Source organism: Protopterus annectens, chromosome 2.part0 (assembly GCF_019279795.1).
Source record: "Protopterus annectens isolate FY-2018-M chromosome 2.part0, PAN1.0, whole genome shotgun sequence".
Classification (NCBI taxonomy): domain Eukaryota; kingdom Metazoa; phylum Chordata; order Ceratodontiformes; family Protopteridae; genus Protopterus; species Protopterus annectens.
Window position 1 is genome coordinate 391656245 of NC_056728.1, and position 19788 is coordinate 391676032.

The following is a 19788-nucleotide window of genomic DNA, read 5'->3' on the forward strand; positions in this document are numbered from 1 at the left end:
CATCTGCTTACTTCCATGTAAGCACTGTGCCTCTATGCCAACATGGCAAATAAGTCCATGTAGTCTTTATTAAATTCCCCCACATGTCTTTATAAACACTGGACTACACTTTCATTTTCTGAGGAAGCTATTTGTTATGGGAATTAATTTGTGTCACACAACCCTACTTACATGAACAACTCTGACAGGTTGTACATTTAACAGTCTTTATGCAATGCTCATTGCATATTTCATACTGAGTTTGACTTTTGCTCATAGAACCCTATTTATGTTTCTCAATGAATGCCCTTGAATAGTTCATTACAGTTATAATTTTAATAAGGTCATAGGAGAAATTTGATAAAAAAATCTGTCTTTATTTATGCACACAGCTATTGTAGGTATATTTCTGAAATAATGCAAGGAAATCTCAAATTTTTTTATATTTTGTGAAGTCTGTTTAATACTGAACTGCAGACCTTCCTTTTCCTATAAACACCTTTTCATCACTTCCAAAATCTGCTTATTTCTAATCCAGCTTCTTATGGGACAGCACTACGGCAGCATACCTCGTAAGACTGTACCAAGGTCTGAACAGTCAACTGCTATGGATTTCTCAACACTTTGGGACTTTCAGGTGAGATGCATTGCACTAATTAATGACATAATAGCAAAACAGAACTGCAAAAATGTTTCTTACTGAAAATAAGATATGCATTTTATTTTATTCTACTGAGCTGGCCTACTAGGGTCTATTTTTTCACAACCTAGTTATAGCAGTTTACTACACAATGTAAAAGACACTGTTAATAATATTAGATATAAGCCTGCAGAACAAAATGAAAACAGACTTCAGTATTTTTCCGATTAATACTGTAAACGGTGCTAAAAAGGCCTCAACCAACTATGGACCTGCTAAGTCAAACAACGCATGCCTAAACTCAGTGACTTACATTACTATGCTGCTGTAATTGCATTCTTAAGTATTTAAGTTGAAGATGCACCTTGCTGGTGTTTGGTGTAGCTTTTTATGTATTTATTTATTTATTAGTGCTGCTTTTTTGACAGTACTTCTGTACTGAATCCATCTATCCATCCACAACCCCGGTTTCCCATTTTTGCTCATTGGGTCGGGGGTTACTTAACCAAAGACAATAATCTAGTACTAAGGTTAAATGCTGGGTGCTTTCTAAAATTGATGGCAGTTTGTTTGATTTGAAAGTATGTGAGAAAGTAAAAATCTGTGAGTGAACATGTAGTCTGGGTAGCCAGAAGTAGTTGTTGGCATGTATGAAACATAACTAATGTATGTGGAGCTAGCAATTTGATTGATCAGTTTTCTTTATAATGAACAGTATTATTCTTTGTTTCTCCCACTGTATATTAAAATCATCTCTTTTATAAATAATTGTTCTACTGTGATTCATAATTTTGTTTATTTTTTTTTAAGATAAGCTGTGGTTCTTGATAATTAAATCTAATTCAAAGCTTATGTCTATATGAAGTATGATCTGAAACACTACTCAGTCTTACAGATGTTCAATTTGATGATATGATATTCTTCAAGACATCTGAGCCATATTTTTGCATTAAGGTAAAACATCTTAGCTGCATTGTATCAGATCCATTATGTAAATTATTTGAAATAAAAAATCTCATTATAAATTGTGACCATCCCCTGCAACTTATGCCATGCAGCAGAGCTCCATCAATGTGCATTCTGTACAGTAACCTTTACTAAATTATTATAGTTTTTGGCGGGCTAATGGGGATCTTCTTCAGAGCCTTAAGTGGCTCACCAAGCATCTGGTGCTGGTCCCCGATCTGGCAACCTACACCCATCAGCTCTTCACTTGAAGAGGAGAAACAAAATGGTCCACTCCCTTAGTCTGGGGGCACCCCAAGCCAGATCCCTGTTCCCTACCTCACATCCACACCCAAAGTGCTGAAGTGCAGAGTTAAATTTATGTGCTGTAATTCAGGAATGCTTGTACAGAAAAGAGTGTAGACACTGCAATCATACTCCATAGCACCTTGCACCTTGATTCCCACACACTACCAGTAAGTTAACTATCCCTCCCAAAACCCTAACTCTAACCCTAAAAAAACCATGATCACTCCCTAAACCTAAAATCACCCCAATCCTAAACTCCCGATCACCTCTACTTGCTCACTAAACCTAAAATCCACCTCCTACCCTAACACTAATCTTGCCCCTACACAAACGCTGATCACTCTCTAAAGCTAAAATCGTCCTCTCCTCCCCTTCCTAATCCTAAAGACCCCTCCCCTTTTATCTTCCCCACTGACCAGCTCCACAACAAGACCTTGATGGCATCTGATCCTTGCAGTAACTACATTCCTGAACTCATGAGTGGAATTCGAGCAGCTGAAACACCAGTGGTGATAAGGGTCTCAGCATTCACAGCAAGTATGATTCCATGTCCATGTTAAATCTACAGTCCCTTCTTCACTGCATCAAGAGAGCTGAGATATTTATAAGAAAGAAATGCATAGGTAAGAGAACAATAAATAATCCCAAGTTAAAGTTTACTACAGAGAAAAAAACACTTCTCCTGAATCACCCGAAATATCAAATGAGGTAAATAAAGCAGAGATGATAAAGAAAAAAAGAGAAAACTGTAGTAAATAACTGGAATATTAAGGCAAGAAAAATAATTATCTAATCACCTGAAATGAGAAATGAGATAAATGAAGCAGAAATGTTAAAGGACAAAAGGGAGAATTATTTTAATTTCTATAATTAATGAATAAAAGGACAATGCAATATAGCAGGCTATGTAACAAAAGACATCAAACTTATGAATAACTGAAAAAGTATACAGTTCTTTTAAAAGTGGATTATTTGGGTGTATTAATGGTGAAGCAAAAACTTTGGTGAATAATTCCATCAAAACTAACTTTAAGGATGCTGAATCTCGGGGATGAGGGACCACAGAGTTAAAATATTTAGAAGTTGTAGGGTGCTTGTCCCCTGCAATACTTATTTTTTTAGAAAACTGATGTTAGTCTGTTGGAATTTTTTCCATCATTTGTTTGTGTCCTCAGTTGGTATGAATCCAACAATCACAGAGCTGACGAATTTAGCAATTACACATTCAGTGTTTTAAAGATGAAACAATAATAGATAACTAAGCATATATGAATGTTGTATTACTGGATAATTGAGCTCCCGAAGTTTATACTATTAATATATTTCTATATTTTTTCCCATCTGGTCACAACTCTGCATCTGGTGTTATGCTGAATTACTCATTTGTTCTAACTACATAAACAAGGTTCAAATGAGCAATTTTTGGGCATTTGCAGATCTGTCAATAATTTAAGTACTGACCATTTGGCCTTGGGTTGCTGTACAATATTAATAATGTACAGCCTATTTATACAGTGGAAACAGAATGGGATGATAACAGTGAAAACATTTGTATTAAACTGTGTCTGCTGCATACAGTCACACTTTCTAACACTGCATTTGTGACCTATTTGTGTGGAAAGCTTTTGTACATTAAGAAAACTAACTCCTCTACCACAAATACTGGAGTTTAGTTTAGGCCACAGTTCCAGACTTATTCTCTAATACCAGAAAAATTATAGAGGCTTGTATACTTCAAAATTTGTTAAATGAGCTAAAGACTATAGGCATGTTTGATGTGTGAGAAAAAAAGAGGCCAGTGACAACATGAAACCAGTCTTTCTATAGTAACATTGTGGTAGATATTGAAGATGGACATGATTTTTATTGAATTTAGATCTGCTTTTGACCAGGTAGCTTTGTGTCATTACTAGACAGACTGTCTCATTCAGTACCATTCATGATCCTGTTCTCTTCAACTCCATGTTGAGCAGCAAACAAAAAAAAAAAACAAGGACTTCTTTTAAAATTGCAGCAAGCTACTTGTCACATTTGTAGCAAGCAATTTGCTGCACCTTATACTAGTAACAAAACACTTTACTACTGCAGTCCTGAGCAGTAACACAGTGTCAAAATGTATTTATATATCAGAACTAAATTAGTACTGGTACTGTACTACTGATTGATTGCCACCTCCCAATCATGCCCCCCAGCACTCTGTGCTTTGAGTGAATGATCTGTTTGCCCCACTCAAGCTACACTAATGCTGATGAGAATAGATATTTGGATGTTTTTGGTTCTGTGGGTTACCAGATGGCAGACAAAGTATAGCAGGTCACTTAATAATTCTGTAAGGGTGAATTTATAAAATATGGTCAAGGTCAGGGATCTCTTCTTGGCTCTTACCAATTTAGTTTTTTTTCATTTTGGATGTGGGTATTCCACAACATATTTTCTCTACAGATGACTACTTGGACACCTGGCAGTTGGCACAGAGAATTAAAACTGTGAACTGTTAATGAGCTTATTTCTGTACTAAATGAATGGGGTTTGGTCCCTACCTAACTTGTGACTCTAAGGAAATAATTTAATCAGACAGCCCTCCAAGGTCACCCCTGAAAATGGACATGTGTGTAGAAGGCTTATCTCATTAACAAATGTATAAAACAACTGCAAAACTATTTGTTGGTATTATGTGCATAGACTTATGAAAATAATGATAAAGCAGATTTCCTTGGCCATATTCATGTTGATAGGCATTTTCATATTTTAATCATGTGATTAAGAGGATAGGCGCATACAGAGATCTGGCTATAACAATGTATGAGAATGTGAATTTTAAAGTCCATATTGACAATACTGTCAAATAATGCAGTAAATGTATTTGATGTGTTAAGAAATTTATAAAGTCTAAAAGAAAATATGATGAAAGTGATCAATATTGGTCTAATAAGATCAAAAATTGCATATGGCCGAATATATATTGTATATATAGTATTTTGTCCTCTTATCAGAACACATTCCAGCATAAACCTGGAGGAATGCATATAATTTTGAAGCTTCATATTGCAAATGTAGACTCAAACATGTAGGCTTATTTTCTTGCAAATATAAGCTTAATCAGAAACTTGATTTCCAGTTTATAAAGCAACATGGGATAAGTACTTGTGGAAATATTTGGGCTCGAGGAGTTTAGAAAATGTGTGTCAGTTCTTTCTCATCAGAACAATGAGAAGAAAAAAACAAAAACTGATTCTCTGAAAGAGAAATGATTGGGGGCGAGGTAAAAGTCTGATAAACATTCATTTGGGAAGAATAATAAAAAGACCAAATGGAACTAATGTTTGCAAACGTATTTTGCATGCAAATGACTATTTAGTACTTAATTTATCAACCATTGACATCTGAAATGTTTATTTCAGTACTTAACTTGGGTTTGAAGTTTATCCCCACAGTACTACTGAGACTGCATGTTATTAAGCTTGAACTTTTTTGGTTTGGCAGAAAATGACATCTACTGGACTATTTTAATAGACGAGATGATAATATTGTTATTAATTTGGATGACAGTTTGAATAGTTCTTTTTATTCATGTGTATCTGATCAGGAAGGCTTGGATGAATTAAATGATGCTTATAATGTTCTTGAATTGAACAATGCATACAGTGCTCTTGATACTAGAAAAATTCAATGTAACTCCATGTTTATACCACCATATGATAATGTGAATATACAGAGTTACATTTCTGTCTTAAATTATTGTGCTGAGAATTTGGTTGAAATCTGTAGACAGCAGAAATTGAATGTACAATATAACTTGGCCAAAGAACAATGGGTGGCTTTTAGGAAGCTATGTGAAGATCGAAGGGTGGTGGTAAAACCAGCTGACAAAGGGAACCAAACTGTGATTTTAAATCATGTACAATATGCTGATGTTTGCTATATGCATTTGAACAATACTGATGTATATGAGAAATGTGACTTAAGCAGATATTATTCAGCAATGGAAAATTATTCTGCTTTGTTAAAGAGAGGTTTACCCTTGGGATATTTTACTAAGGTTGATCTTCATAAAAAATGTAGCACTGTTAATTCATGAATAGCATTGTTTAATTGTTTTCCCAAGATACACAATGCAATTGATAATTCAGGTGGCTGGCCTATCGTTTCTGCGGAGAGATATTTCTTAAAAAAAAAATGTGTATTTTTCTGCATGAATTTTTAAAGTCTCATATGATGAAAATTCCCTCATATATAAGGGAGAGTCAGGATTATTTGGAAAAAATCACTAATATACCTTGGAAAAACATTATATATTGGTTGAGCTTAGAAGCCAAAAGTCTTTATACTAACAGGAAACATAATACAGGGGTACAGGCTTTGTTTTACTTTTTAGGGGATGTTCCTGTGTCTCACTATGTTGTTGAATTGATTGATTTTTATCTCCAGAATAATTATTTTGTTTTTAAAGGAGAGATTTTCCATCAGTTACAGGATATGGCCATGGGGGCAACTTTTGCCCCCATGTATGCCAGTATAGTGATGGCAAAGTTTGAAATTGAGTACATATATACTCATCCTTTTATGAAATCACAGGTAGTTAAATATTTCAGATACAATGATGATTTAATTCTTTTATGTGATGATGATTGCTCTAAGGCTCAGTTTTTTATACAAGATATACAAGTGAATAATTATTGTTAAAGTTTGATGGTATGCAAATTGGAAAGCATATAACTTTTTTAGATATTGATTTATCAGTTAATTTACATGGTGTTCTCTGTACCTCTATACATAGGAAGCCAAATAAATTTAATTTGTTCTTATATGGCACAAGTTGCTACCCTGTGCATTTAATGTCTATGCTACCTTACAATGAATTTTTATGAATAAATAATTTATGTAGCGTAGATAGTGTCTTTGAGAAGGAAATACACAATACAGTGGATATGTTTATTAACAGGGGATATGACAAGAAATAGTTTTAGATTCCAGGTTACAAGTAATAGAAAAATGTTTTGGTACCCTATTATTAGTAATTGTAATAATACAAGTTTTTCAAGTTTAGGTATTAATAATGTAAAGAAACAACATAACAAGATTAGAAAGGCTGGAAGAGAAGTGTATTTTGTTACAGCATATAATGTCCTGACTGAGAAGATAGTAAAGGAGGTAAAACAACATTGGCCCATGTTATCGAAGGATAAAAAATTAGTAAATATTCTCCAAGACCATGTAAATATTTCCTATAAGAGAGGTAGAAACTTGGCGGATGTGGTGGTTAATAATAACTTCATACTGCCAGAAAATATTTTGTATGATAATGTTTCCCCATATGTAGGAACAATAGCTTGTAAACATTGTTCTATTTGTGATTGTGTTGTAGAACATTTTCCAAAAATCAATAATATTAAATTTTATCTAAGTGGAAATTATACATGTAATATTACAGGAGTAGTATATGTATAAAAATGCTCTTGCAGTTTATTTTATATTGGAGAGATGGGCCATTCCTTTAAAAAAAAAAACGCTTCCAAGAACATATTGGGGACATAAAAAATAAAAAAAATGGATAGCCCATTAGGGGCACATTTTTTAGAATTCCATGAAGCTAACTCAGACTGTCTAAGAGGGTATGTATTGGAACAAATTCACTTATTTTTGGGTGAATGAATTGATATTAAAACAAAATTATTACAAAAAAAGAGACTCTATTTATCTTAAAGTATAATACTTTGGAACCGTTTGGTCTTAACAGAGAATGCAACTTGAAGTATGTTATCAATTAATTTTCATTTTTTTAATTGAATAATTGTATAATTAAGGTAAATGTATATTTAAATGGATGTCTGTTACAAGTCTTTTACTCTTGGAAGGCTATTTGCTGAGGTGCTAAATTTGGATTAAAATTGTGTTTTTTCAGTGGCTAAGTTGTTCTTTTTATTTTTTGATTCTCTGAAAGAGTTGCTAATTACTGGAATTTCTTTCAGTTCTGATCAGGAGAAAGTAAAAACATGGTTTAGATAATGAATGGAAAATTATTTTGGCTCAATGTACAGCCAGGCCTAGGCAGGCATAACATACATGATCATAGGATCATAGCCTATAAAATGCAAGCCAGACCAATGATCATGGCCATCTTGCCAATACCCACCCCTCAGGCTGTAAGGCCTTTTGCAAAGATAGTGATGCCCAGAAGTCCTGGTGTAAATTCAAGGGTATCTGTACAGCTTCCAAGGAGGATGACAGGAAATCACACAGACTGACATTCCAAGGGAGTATATTCTATTTAAGAGGAGGCAATGGGTGATAAACCTATCTTTCTGTCTAGTTTTATTTACTCTGTTTCTTGTCTTAGCATCATAATTTGACTTGTCACTAAAAAGGAGGATGAGAATAACTGGATCTCTAAGGGAACAGTAAGCTAAACATAGATTTCCTCTAAGGATGCTGGTTGACACTGAGTACAAGGATAAGAACCCCTACCACATCTTTCTAATGGGAAAACTTGCTTTTCTTTTCTTAAATGCCTTAAGGATCTATGCCTTACATAGATTGTGCCTAGTGTTCCCCACAGTGCACATCTTTTTAAAATGCCACCAAGGCACTGATGCAAGGAGAGTTTTCACTGGTGTCTAGTGGTCTCCCTAAAATCTATCTGCCATTAAGGCACAGTATTAAAGAGTTAACACAGGTGATTATTTAGCCCTAGTATTGAAGGATTTGCACATTAAGAAACACATTGTGTGTGTGTGTGTGTGTGTGTGTGTGTGTGTGTGTGTGTGTGTGTGTGTGTGTGTGTGTGTGTGCGTGTGTGCTTGAGTATGTGGGTGTGAGTGCGTGAGTGTGTATTTGTGTCTGTGTCTATGTGTCTATGTGTGTGCATTCGGGTGTGTGCAGGTGGGCATGTGTATATATGTGCAAGTGTGTATTTGTGTGTGTGCGAGCGTGTAAACTTTGATGGACTATTACTGCATCTAAGCCTGTTTTCTATGATATATGTGATTTAACAGTAGCTGCCTCCACTCATCTTCCACCTTTCCTTCCATCCTGGGTAACCCCAGCCAGACGAACATGTAGTAATGTTGCCAGAGCCAACCACACAGTAAAACCTAATCTTCTTAGCATGCATCTAACACCTGATGATGTAACCCTATTGCTGCATTTGTGGCACATGGATCACCAGCAGAAGGGCAGTTCACATGACAAGATTATAGAAAAATGCTACAGTAATTCTGCTTCTGAAAGTAGACTCTGTACAGTGAGCAGCTATCATGTGATATAACTTCTCTTTCTCTCTCTCCTCTCATCACATTATGTTCACACTATGATCACACAAAACAGGTTCTTATATGACCATAGAACTCCCAGCTCATAAAATTTACTACCTCTATGTAAGTACTTGATAAATGTCCCTTTAAATGTTCCATTTTTATGGATTTGCAAATATGTCTTTTCATTCATTCTCTCAATTCTACTAATATGTGATCTTAGCAAGTACAGATTAGACCATGGAACTATTAAGATTGTTTTTGTTACTATTTAAACAATACCTTCGTCAAAAGCACCCATCTTTGATCCTTTACTCTTATGAATGCAGTGATATAGAGATCTGTGCTTGGATCTTTCTTGTTTATGCTGTACAATTCATTACCCACTTACATACCAGAAATCATGGCACTTTTGCACATGGAAAGCCTCCCCTGTTTCAGGGCTGCTCACTCACTCTTTTCCTATTAACATTTACTTGGCAAGAAAAAGCTGTGCTGTCCACTTTTGTTTTTTAAACAAACTAGTAAATATCAGTTTCACAAAAAACAAAAGTATAATTGTGTTACTCTTTTCAAATGCTAATATAAATGCAGTATTTGTTCTATATCGTAATGACCTACTCCTTTAGATATCCTGGGCTTTGGGTGGATTACTAGTTTTCCTTCAAAATCCACATTGGTGAACTGCATCAGAAAACGTTTAAACACTTTTGAGCTAGCTGTTGGATGAGCACAACCGATGCTGTGCCTAATTAGCAGCATGCACTGAAATCGATAAAAAAGCCATCACGGATGTTAAATGATAAGTTACAGTAAGTGCAATGTCTGAATGAACTGACTAAAGGAGTCAAATCCAGTAAAAATAGCTTCAATCTGATTCCAACAAGAGTTCAGATGCACAACTAAAAGTATTACAGCTAAAAGGATGTCTCGCTGTGCAGTTGGCCCTGATAACAACTGGTTGAATAGTAATTGTTCTAAAGCAGGGCACAAAAAAGTCAAATGGTCTATTAGCAAGTTGTATTCTCATTGGTTGCTTCAAGTATGTTTAAATTACATAATCTGTTATTTAACAGCTGAGACAACAGTGTTTTGCTGATTTTAGCATATACTGTTAAATGAAACAACTGTATACTGAACTGGGTAGAGTGACACTTGGTACAGCAAGTGTAAAAGCTTTCATATCTGTAAAACTGCATAGCTAAAGAGGCCTGTCATTCTGTTATGAGAAGATCATAGTTCCTAATTTATTCTTTCCTATTCCTTAACAATGTCTTATCCTCTAGTACCCACTATGTGCAAACACTGCAAAACCAAAATCTGCCATTTGTCATTCTGTGTACTGACACTTATGGAATACTGTGTCATGTGTAACAGGGTGGCTTCTTATAGCTGACCATGATTGTTCACTTAGGCAGACATTTTTTGTACACTGCTTTAGAGCAATTTTGAAAACTATGAACAGTGTATCTTAACCACTTACACTAAACTAAATCCAAGACCATCCTGGACAAAATGGAAGGTAGCACTGCTTGTATTACTTCTGTTGCAGGCTTTATAACACTCGGTACTCATAGACAGTGCAAGAACATTCATATGCTCACACAGAGTGCACATATAGGTGATATAAATAACTGAATGTGTGACAGGTGTAAATATGCAATCTGGAGGCAGCCCTCCCACTCTTTAAGATGTTATGGGAGTATCACAGGCTACCATCAACATCTTACGACAAGCATACCAAACTGATATATGCTAAGGCTATAAAATCTCACTTGCAAATCCTCCTAGGTCGTGAGGTCCGCAATGTGTTATCATGGGATGGGATGATTAACAGTCCATGTTGTTTCACCAGGGATGGCCTTCACCTCTTGTTACATGGCTTCAGTTCACTGGCTAAAGTCCTTGATGTCCCCATGGTGACATTTTTAGCAAAGACCATCTAATGTACATACCAGAGTAACAAATAGCCCTGAAGCAGACCTTATCTAACTGTCTCATGTCAGCCTCAGAATTTTTAACAACAAATTGATCGATCTTAGTGTTCCCCTGCAACTTGAGCTCATATGTTTGCTTAGACTTGGTTTCAGTGCAAAGATAACACTCACTCCCTGGGTTTTGAGCCTACTGTGCATTTAGGCCTGGCAGAAACTGTTGTGGCATTTCTATATTTCTCAAAGGTTAGACCACCTTTAGACAGATTTCTAGACCCACAAATGAAATAATTGAAATTCAACCTACCCTGAACAAGTCAAACTATCAACTTAAAGCCTTCTCTAGGACACACTCCATGCTCCCTGAGGACCACAAGAGATTCTTAATGTACTCAAGGAATTACCTGTTTTCAAAAATATCTTTACAATGGGAGATTTCAACTACCCTTCAATTAACTGGAATGCCTTCACCTCCAAAGTCAGAAAAGCCCATACATTCTTAAAATTACTAAAAATTCCCTATAACACATACTTAACAAACTAAGGAGGTGATATTCTTGACCTAGTCCTTACTAATATAGAAATTACATGTATCTCCGTGGTTTCTCCATCCCTCATTAAATTTGACCATAATCTTGTAAACTTTTCTTTCAGAATTTCTAAAACCCTTGTATTCATTAATTCTGAATTCAAGAATTTCAAATGGATAAACTACCTCAAATTCTAACACAAGCAATGCAAATACAGCTTATAATATCATCAAGTCCAATACTGATATAGCTGCTGTTTATACAAAAGGCTTATTTTTTTCACATAGATAAAAGCCTAGACCTGGCTGCCCCTACTAAAGTTACGAAGTTAAATAAATTATGTAATGAGAAAAAATATACACCAGATCTAAAATCCCTCATACTAAAGATTACATCAGTAATATCAGCCAGAAAGCTACAATCAGGGCTATTAAGAGAAATCATAAATTAAGCCAAGTATAATTAGGAAACTAAACTATAGCATCCAGCCGTGCTTTGAACTTATGCAAAATGGCATAACCTTCTCTAACTAGTAGACATAATAAATATATTAGCAGACAAATTTTGTGCAAACATTACTCCTAAAATAACTGTCTTAATTCCATCAATTCATGAAACTCTTACACCTCCTAATATTACAATGGAACATGTAATACTACTTTTATGGGGCCTGATAACACCTGGATGCCTAATAAATACCACCAAACATGCTTTTGTGGAATTGCTCCTTATACTAGTGATCTGCGACTGAGAAGCCCCTGCACAAAGGTAGCTCTACAGGTGACATACAAAACTATAAACCCAATAACATGAGTAATCTGACATGTAAGGTCATGAAATGCATCACATTTGACCTCACAAACTAAGGATCTGATGGAAATCCTGTCTCATGATCAAGTGTTCATGTGGGGTTGCATGCTACTGGTATGTTTCTTAACCTCTACTATAGCTTTACTCACCAGAAATGCTACATAAGGCATTTTGTCTGGGAGACTGAAACTGTGCATTGATTACTCATTTCTTATTGTTTTGCAGCTCATTCATTGGCTATTTTTATGTGTACATTCTGATAGCCTTTTTATAGCTAATGTCTTACCCTGAGATTCAGAAAAGGTTATTAAACTGAGGAAGCCTTTTTTGGGAAGGTTTCCTCCTTGAAGTAAGCCCAAGTGATTCAGAGACCACTTTCCTGCTGGAGCTTTACATGGGAGCTGGACATAGCATAAAAGGTGGTTGTGCAGGGGAAGCTGCATGAAAATAAGGCAGGCCAGAGGTGTGACTAATGCTGCCTAGCCATGTGAGCTCCCATGGAGGTGGTGCTGGTACCAAAATAAAATGATGTAGGGTAGAGCAGTCAGACACTCACAGTACTGAATTATTTTGCTTGTTAGCAGGAAAAAAAAGTGTTCATTGTCTTTTGATGGGATAATCCCATCCAATCCTATGGATGGTTTCTAGCTCATATAGTGACGTTAGGTATGTACTCTGGAGTCATCCATATGTGTATGCATTTGTGTGTATGGATGTGAATGTCCGTGGGAATGAATTTGACTGCATGGATGTGTGTGTGAGGGTGGGGTGGGTGGTGTTATCATGCATGTTGGTATGTGAGTGCAGGATTCCATGAGTATGGGTTTCTCTGCAGGAGTTTGTTTGCAGTTACATGGATGTATGTTTTTGAATGCATGTGCCTGTGTGCGTGTCTGTGTGTGCATGTGCACGCGCGTGCGTGAGTGTGTGTGTGTGTGTGTGTGTGTGTGTGTGTGTGTGTGTGTGTGTGTGTTGTTATCAAGTAGTGAATAACTTGTAAATAATTGTTTTATATCTTAGTCCATTTATTGCCTCTCTCCTGTCAATCTGAGGCTTCTAAATGCTGTATATTAATGAATATAAAAATTCACTCATGGAGATCAAGTATCATAGGTTACTTCCAGTGACAAGTCACAGCCTTGCTGGCAAATCCCAAAATGGTTCAAAAGAGATTAAACTACAAGCAATATTTGCCAGCTCCAAAGGCACAGAGGGGTAAACTTGACTATGGAGTGGGACTTAACAACTTGAACATTTTGTGTATTGGATTAATTTTATTTTTTGCTCAGACATGTGCTTTTTCACTTCTGGTTATTTGCAGCATTTTCTTACCTTGTTACTGTTATTGTTACTGTATTGTTCTCAGAGTTCTTATGTTTAATAGCCATGTATATCTGTAAGTTTTTATTTATCTTTGCATTGTTGTTTGTCTAGTTCACATCACTTTGTTTTGTGTTCAGTGCTTTGGTTATAAGCACTATAATAAAAATGAAGATGAAGACATTGAAACCAGAATCCTGTTAGTGACACAGTGTTTAATGAACTTGGCAGGGAAGATGAGCATGTCATCCTGGGAGGTGGGTACAGAACAGCAGGACACTTAGTGTCATATTCCCTCAGTGGATAGGTGGCAGTATGGTGTCCATCCTGAAGGCAGGCTTTTGGCACAAAATACCACATCCTGGTAGTAGCTTTGTTTACCAAGTGGAAGGGAGACTGCACTTAATAGAGAAGGCATTGTAGGTCCCCTTGGTGATGTGAGAAACGCATTATCTGTACAGGATTATGGCACTAAAATGTTCTCTCTTATTGTTAGATGGATACCAGTCAGGAGGCAAATAAACTACATGGTTGCCTGTATGATGGCACCCCCAGATGGCTCTTTTCCAATATTATGCAAAGATATCTCACTAGTGTGGAAGAATTCTTAGGCAGAGTCTCATTGTGAATGCTTGATTGTTGTGAGGCATGTGGAAAAATTTAAAATCATTATTTAAATGTAAAAGTAGTTACAGTTACTGAAGAAATATGGTACTAAGAGCTAGACATCCTCAACAGACGTATTATCACTCCTTTTTAATTTCAGACCCAATTTTGTGTAAAAATGGAGGTCATAGAAAATGTAACTCCAATTGGCAAATAATCAGCCACAAATTTTCCAGAAAATTGGGATGGCAAATTAAACAGTTAGGCCAAACTGTGTTTTATAAGAAAAGCTCTATTGTGAACTTCACTGTATGAAGTTTCCAGATTAAAGTCTTGTGAGAAAATGTATGTGAACTCTAAGGTTACATTGTCTTTTGCTCCTCCAGAATCCCTTGAATTATAATGATATGTTAGTTCCTCATATATGGGCAAAGGACTTTCCTTTTAAAGAATGATAAATAAAGGATGGCACGTGTGCCATCGCAGACCAACCAATACATCTTCTAGCAAAATTCTTCAATGGAATTAGGCAGAGTGCATTTATTTAATTGTTTTTTAAACTGTATAAAAAATTTTCAGTAAAAACAGAATAGTAGTATATTTCAACATATGTCATACAACTGAGCAGCATTTATATTCTAAGCAAAAACTAAACTTTAATAAACTTTAATAACTCAAATATAGTTAAACAAATAAGAAGATTTACATTATATCTGATGCTGTACCTGACCATTTACTCTATGGATGTGTAAATATATTTTGTATATTTCTAAAGTGAAATATAGTCAATCTATTTATAGTAATACAGCAGATATTGTTTCAAAGATAGAAGAGACAAAAAAAGGATAATCTCTTAAGGTACTTACACTTCTCCAATAATAAAGATAATATAAGCCAACATTACTAGACATCTTATTAGTTCTCATTTTACTTATACCAAATTCATTTTCATAAGCAATAGTGATAATATTTAAAAACTATGATGTAGGTGTAATAGTTTTCCAATTCTTATTTACTGTTGTTTCAACAGCTGCTTAAAAAAACAGAACAACAAAGAAACGGTAACCAATCCTTATTAACACACATTGGATTTTTTTTTTTTGCTCGCTTTGCCCCCACTGTGTGTCAGACAACAGCCCCATGTTGTGGAAATGACAGTCAGGCAAGAGGGGGCTATCTTTCGGACAGTTACCTGGCGTGGTTCATAATTTTTTTTCTTTATGCAGATCTATCTCCACATGTGCTCATCAAAGTACCAGGAAGGGACATAGCTCTCAATATTCCGTCTCCAGAATGTGGAACACTACCACCTCATAATGCAGAACAAATGAGCACAATGTGCAATGCATACTAACAGCTTACTATCAACTTGAACTTGGAGGCTCATAATGTCTTCTTTATAATTCTAAAATGTTCTGTTACAAATTAATATGACTAAGTATTATATACCATGAATATTATTTAAAAAAAATCGTACCACTAAATGTGCAATAGACCATGTCAATGTAGAACAAGAAGGGACATGAACATTTTAAATGTCAAAATGATGAATGTTCATTACTTTGAGGTACTTTTCATAGGTATGGGAAGGTGATATGCAGCTGACTGACCATGAAGGATGACCCCTCACTTCTGCTAGGAGCCTTGCCTTCAAGCAACCCAAAACATGGGAGGTGATTTTTGTCAGTCTCTGCAAGAGAAATTGCACCTACCCAGTGTGCATCAGAAGTACATACAACCTTCTCTATCCCAGACAAGGCAAACTGACCATTGCCACTTCACTCATCCTCCTCTACTCTTCCCTCTTTGGCTGATCCAGTGTTGGGGTCACTAATGAAAAATCAAATGCCAACCACCTGGGTCATAATCAGGACTTTATTTCTCTGCAACATGGAGCCAGGAAAGCACATATTGGAAGTGAAATATTATATAAAAGCTTACTTTTTAGTTAATTGGAATTTATGCTATTACACTGTATGAGATAATGATTGAAAATCTGTTCAAAAATATTCTAACATATTTCCCTCCTACAAGATGTTTTGCCAATCAGCCGTCTTGCTTTTCCAACAGGGGAAGATATATTTTACTGTATTTTCTAATTATATGCAGAGGAAGTAAAGTTCTGTGTATGCATTTCCAAGTAAACTTTTTCCCAAATTTTGTACTTCTGTTTAGCTTTATTTATATCTGCATGGTTTGGGCAATTGATCTGATTGAATTAGTCCCAATAAAAGTTTAAAATAATTGATTAATGTAATAATGTGGTTTTGTTGATGTACTATATTTAAATGAAAACACTCAATGGTGACTGTAAAATCATCAACCTCAAATGTTCAAGAACACCAATACTGACATGTCAGTATGAATGCACCAAAAATTAAACTCAATACATGCAAATTTTTATTTTGAAAAAGACACAACAAAAAATAACTTTTTGCAGGAGGAGAACCCCCCCTGCTGCTCCCCTGTCTGTGTGAGGTGCTGTGCTCCCACACCCTTATGTATACTAAGTCTGAGACCTCACAAAAACAAAGTAAGTGTATATTTCACAACTGTGGGAAGTTTTAGTGTAGCACACCTGTTAACCTTGTGCTTAATCAACCAAAGGTGGTTGACTAAGCAATTGCTGACTGCACAGAAACTTGACAAATATTCAGGTTAATAAAGCCAAACCCCACTAGCTGTGGACATGCATGTTTCGACCTATATCCATAAAGACTTAGAAAGAAAAAGTAAAAAGCCATGGACATTCAGAAGTCATATAGCTGAAATAATTGATGTCTTTAGGGGATCATGTGCATATATACCATGTGCCTTTATTGCAGGAGGTTTAAAGTATCACACAGTGAAAACTCCAGCTTAGCTATGTTTTTCTTGGGTCTATATTTGAACATCGAAAATTTAATGGTTCAAATCACTAAAGGTCGACCTTTAATGATCGAACCATTAAAATTTTGAATGTTCAGAAAAAATAAATTAAAGCAAAAAAAGAAAATCTAAAGGGTGTAGGCAGGGGAGCAAGCCCCCCTGTGCCCCCCACCCTCCCGCTACTTAAATATACCAACTTCGAGACCGCAGTACATTGAAGTAAACGGAAATCTCCCCTTACGGAGATTTCTGTTTACCCGTTCGACGTTCTGCACTTTTGCTATTCTCGTGTCGACAATGTCGGATTTGACATTGTCGGCTTTCAAGAATATAATAGGTAACCGTTTTTCTTGTAACTTTTACTAATTGGTTGGTCTGTGTGGCATTTTTACTCTCTGGTTTAGATGTTAGTTGGGTTATTTTGCAGACACTTTAATTGTTATGGACATCCTTTGGGTTTAAAGATCCTGTGTTTCTAAGGTATAGCTAAACAGTCCATTTATGCTGTGCTGATAAGGTCATAAGAAGGCTGAAACATGCATGTTTATAGCTAATGGGGTTTGGCTTTATTGACCTGAAAGTATCCCTAAAGATTTAAAAAGGAAAATTTAATAGTAAAAAGTAATGAACATTCAGAAGCCATATTGCTCAAGCACTTGTCCTTAAGGGATCATTTGCATATATCCCATGGACCTGTATTACAGACTCCTACCAAAACTAAAAAATGTAATGCTGCAACTCCGAAAAACTTAGGCCCACCACAATGACACAGAGATATCAACATGCAGTACTGATAGAAAATAAAATTATTTATTCAGAAGTGAATATTAAGGGCTTTTGTTCAAATGACAGAAACAGAACTTCATCAGAATCCATATAAAGAGAGAAAGAGTAGTTAATAGTAAGAAGGGCATTCTGTTCATAAAAATATTACTTATTAGGTAGGCTTTTCAAGCTGGCAACTGATCATGGACTTTTAGAAGTTCTGAGAAAATAGACAGATGACAATGCAATGTTATAAAATGGTCACTGTACCTGCAACCCTTCCAAAACTCAATGTTCCATAGTACTGAACTAGCAAACAGGAATGCTGATAGATTGTCAGGGTCTTATTAACACATTATCATAAATCCAATGCCAATAGTGTTGTGCTGCAAGGGCAATAGTTGCAACATCTTTGGTAAAAAATGGGGTATTTTCCTTTAAACATGTTGTTGAAACTTGTGCTGTGAAAAATTCTCACAAAAGTGATTATATTAGCTAGTTAATTAGTAATAATTACCGGTACTGTGATGTATAAAAGAGCAGCCTGAAAGCAGCAAAATAAGAAGTTTATTCCTCAATCAGAGACTCAGTAAGGGGTAAATCAGAGGCTTTACTGAAAAATTCAAGGCTATGGAGTTCACCAATAGAGTCAGGCAGAGAAGTAGCTTGGCCATTTTGAGCCCAGAGTGGGACCCTCATTTGGCAATCCCCATCCCACCCTTGCATACACAGCAAAAAAAAAAAAAAAAAAATTGAACAAGGGTAGGAAAAAACATGTTGACATGTTTTTACAAAAAAATGAGACCAAGAGGCTCAAAGGGATGTCCAATCAAGAAGTTGTATTGAAAGATTAACACATTTTCAGAGTTAATCATTTTCTGTCATGTGATACTTAACCAAGCATAACACAGCTTTAGCAACTTAAAGAAACCACACAGCTAACTGCTTTTCTTTAACATATTAAAAATAAACCATGCCTCAGTAATGCCATAGCTTTGTTGCATGAAGTTTTAAAAAACTATTGGACATAATCATCAGTTCCAGGGTGTTGTGTATCATTTAATAGTTGTGATTCAAAGTAAAATACAAAACATTGCTCAAACAAAATTAATTTTAGAGGTGAAGACAGCATGTGGACTCACACATGGCAAACAAACAAGAATGAGTCCACTGTTACCATTGTACAAGTATTGTTCAACTAGTCACCAGAGGAAAAACTCTACAGTGCAAACTGCACCCAGGAAGCAGGCATACATTAGAGCAAATATTACAAAGTAAATATACAATGATGTTTTCAAACCAACCCATTCTCAATAAAATCCCTAAGGAAATAGCATTAATTTATTCAATTAATAGAAAAAAACAGCCTTGATGAATTAAGAACTCATTTCTCTCCCCCCAACCCCCATTACACAGAGCACCATTCAATGTAAGTCCAATAAGTAAAAATAAGAATCAGCTAATAATAGATAAAAACAGACATAATGAATTAAGAAGCCATCTCTTTCTTCCTCTAACCACCCCATAAAAAAGCATAGCATTCACTGAAAGTCCAGTCAGTAGAACTAATCAAATAGTATTTGTTATTTATTTACTTATTTATTGACATTTTATTATCAGGAAAGCCCAATACGTTAAGAGCCCATTTTCAGTGAAGGCCTGGAAAGAAAAGTTCCAAAGTATTATAGAACATCTTAAGAACAATAATTTTACAATCTTCAAAAATAATACATAAAACATCTACAGTTTAAATAATTTTACCAAATTAGAGATAATATGAAAATGTTGGTTAAGAACAGATATAAGTTATATGACAATTATTTAATATTTTG

The 19788-nt window shown here is 35.5% G+C and overlaps 1 protein-coding gene across 1 annotated transcript in view; it reads left to right on the forward strand.

Moving 5' to 3' along the window:
* Positions 1–19788, forward strand: part of TMC1 (transmembrane channel like 1) — a 902740-nt gene that overhangs the window by 151740 nt on the left and 731212 nt on the right. The window contains exon 4 of the mRNA XM_044060320.1: positions 518–616. Within this exon, the coding sequence (XP_043916255.1) occupies positions 518–616 (99 nt within the window). The remainder of the gene's footprint in view (positions 1–517; positions 617–19788) is intronic.